Genomic DNA, 1,723 nt, shown 5'->3' with positions numbered 1-1,723 from the left:
GAACATGGTGTTCGTTATGGACAACCTGTGACGAGCACAGAAGTCCAATAACAGAACACCACTCTGGTTCAGATCGGGGGGGGGCCGTTCCTCCCAATCACACCCCTCCAGGTCTCACTGTCGCTGCCAACGTGGGCGTTGAAGTCCCCCAGCAGAACGAGGGAATCCCCAGAGGGAGACTTTCCAGCCCCCCCTCCAAGGAGTCCAAGAAGGGTGGATACTCTGAGCTGCTGTTTGGACCATAGGCACAAACAGTCAGGATCCGCCCCCCCACCCGAAGGCGGAGGGAGGCTACCCTCTCGTCTACCGGGGTAAACTCCAACATACAGGCACCAAGCCGGGGGGGCAATAAGTATTGCCCCCCCTGCCCGGCACCTCTCACCAGTGGCAACTCCAGAGTGGACCAGAGTCCAACCCCTCTGGAGGAGACTGGTTCCAGACTGGTTCCAGACTGGTTCCAGACTGGTTCCAGAGCCCTTGCTGTGTGTCGAGGTGAGGCCGACTATATCTAGCCGGAACTTCTCAACCTCCCGCACCAGCTCAGGCTCCTTCCCCACCAGAGAGGTGACGTTCCACGTCCCTAGAGCTAGCTTCTGCAGCCGAGGATCGGACCACCAGGGTCCCCGCCTTCGGCTGCTGCTCAGCTCGCACTGCACCCGACCCCATGGGCGAAGGCCCGGCCACCAAGCGCTCGCCTCCGAGCCCGACCCCCAGGCCTGGCTCCAGGGGGGGGGCCCCGGTGACCCGCGTCTGGGCAAGGGACACGAAAAACCAATTATCTTGCTCGTCATTGGGGTCTTCTGAGCTACCCTTTGTCTGGCCCCTCCCCCCGGACCTGTTTGCCATGGGAGACCCTACCAGGGGCATAAAGCCCCCGACAACTGAGAGCTCCTGGGGTCATTGGGACACACAAACCCCTCCACCACGATAAGGTAGCAGCTCAGGGAGGGGCACACACTCACATATACACACACACACACACACACACACACACACACACACACACACACTAACCCTAACCCACACACACACACACTAACCTGTGCCCTGCAGGGAGGCGGTCAGTAACTTCCTGGCGGCTCTGAACCAGCAGCGGACTCAGCAGCGCTGCAGTCTGCAGCAGTCCACCAACATCTGGAGCGCTCTGCGGATCGCCGTGTCCCTGATGGACCGGCCGGACCTGGTCCACGCCGCCAGCCTGGGGGACCTGGACCTGCTGCTGAGGGTCTTCAACCTGGAGGACGTCTGAGGGGGGGGGGCAGGCTGAGGGGAGGGGGGGGGCAGGCTGAGGGGAGGGGGGCAGGCTGAGGGTCTTCAACCTGGAGGACGTCTGAGGGGGGGGGGCAGGCTGAGGGGAGGGGGGGCAGGCTGAGGGGAGGGGGGGGGCAGGCTGAGGGGGGTCCGGGTCCTTTAGGTTCCTGTGACGGTGAGGAGCGTCTACGGATCCTCAGAGAGCCCAAAAATGTTTAAATTCTTTTTGAAAAGCCATGAAAGTGATTCAGTACGAGCTGTAACCACACCCACCTGTGATGTCACAGCGATGTCACAGTGATGTCACAGCGATGTCAGCGATGTCACAGCGATGTCACAGCGATGTCACAGCGATGTCACAGTGATGCCACAGCGATGTCACAGTGATGTCACAGTGATGTCACAGCGATGTCACGGTGATGTCACCGTGATGTCACAGATCAGACGAACGTGTATTTCTGATATTTTGTTG

At 60.4% G+C, this 1,723-nt stretch overlaps 1 protein-coding gene across 1 annotated transcript in view; it reads left to right on the top strand.

Moving 5' to 3' along the window:
- pex5lb (peroxisomal biogenesis factor 5-like b) overlaps positions 1-1,249 on the top strand; it is a 36,118-nt gene extending 34,869 nt beyond the window's left edge. Inside the window, exon 13 of the mRNA XM_053330913.1 lies at positions 1,054-1,249. Within this exon, the coding sequence (XP_053186888.1) occupies positions 1,054-1,249 (196 nt within the window). The remainder of the gene's footprint in view (positions 1-1,053) is intronic.
- The last annotated feature ends 474 nt before the right edge of the window (positions 1,250-1,723 follow it).

The sequence above is a fragment of the Scomber japonicus genome, chromosome 12 (genome assembly GCF_027409825.1).
Source record: "Scomber japonicus isolate fScoJap1 chromosome 12, fScoJap1.pri, whole genome shotgun sequence".
NCBI classification, from domain to species: Eukaryota; Metazoa; Chordata; class Actinopteri; order Scombriformes; family Scombridae; genus Scomber; species Scomber japonicus.
This window is presented reverse-complemented; position numbering and strand designations above follow the sequence as displayed.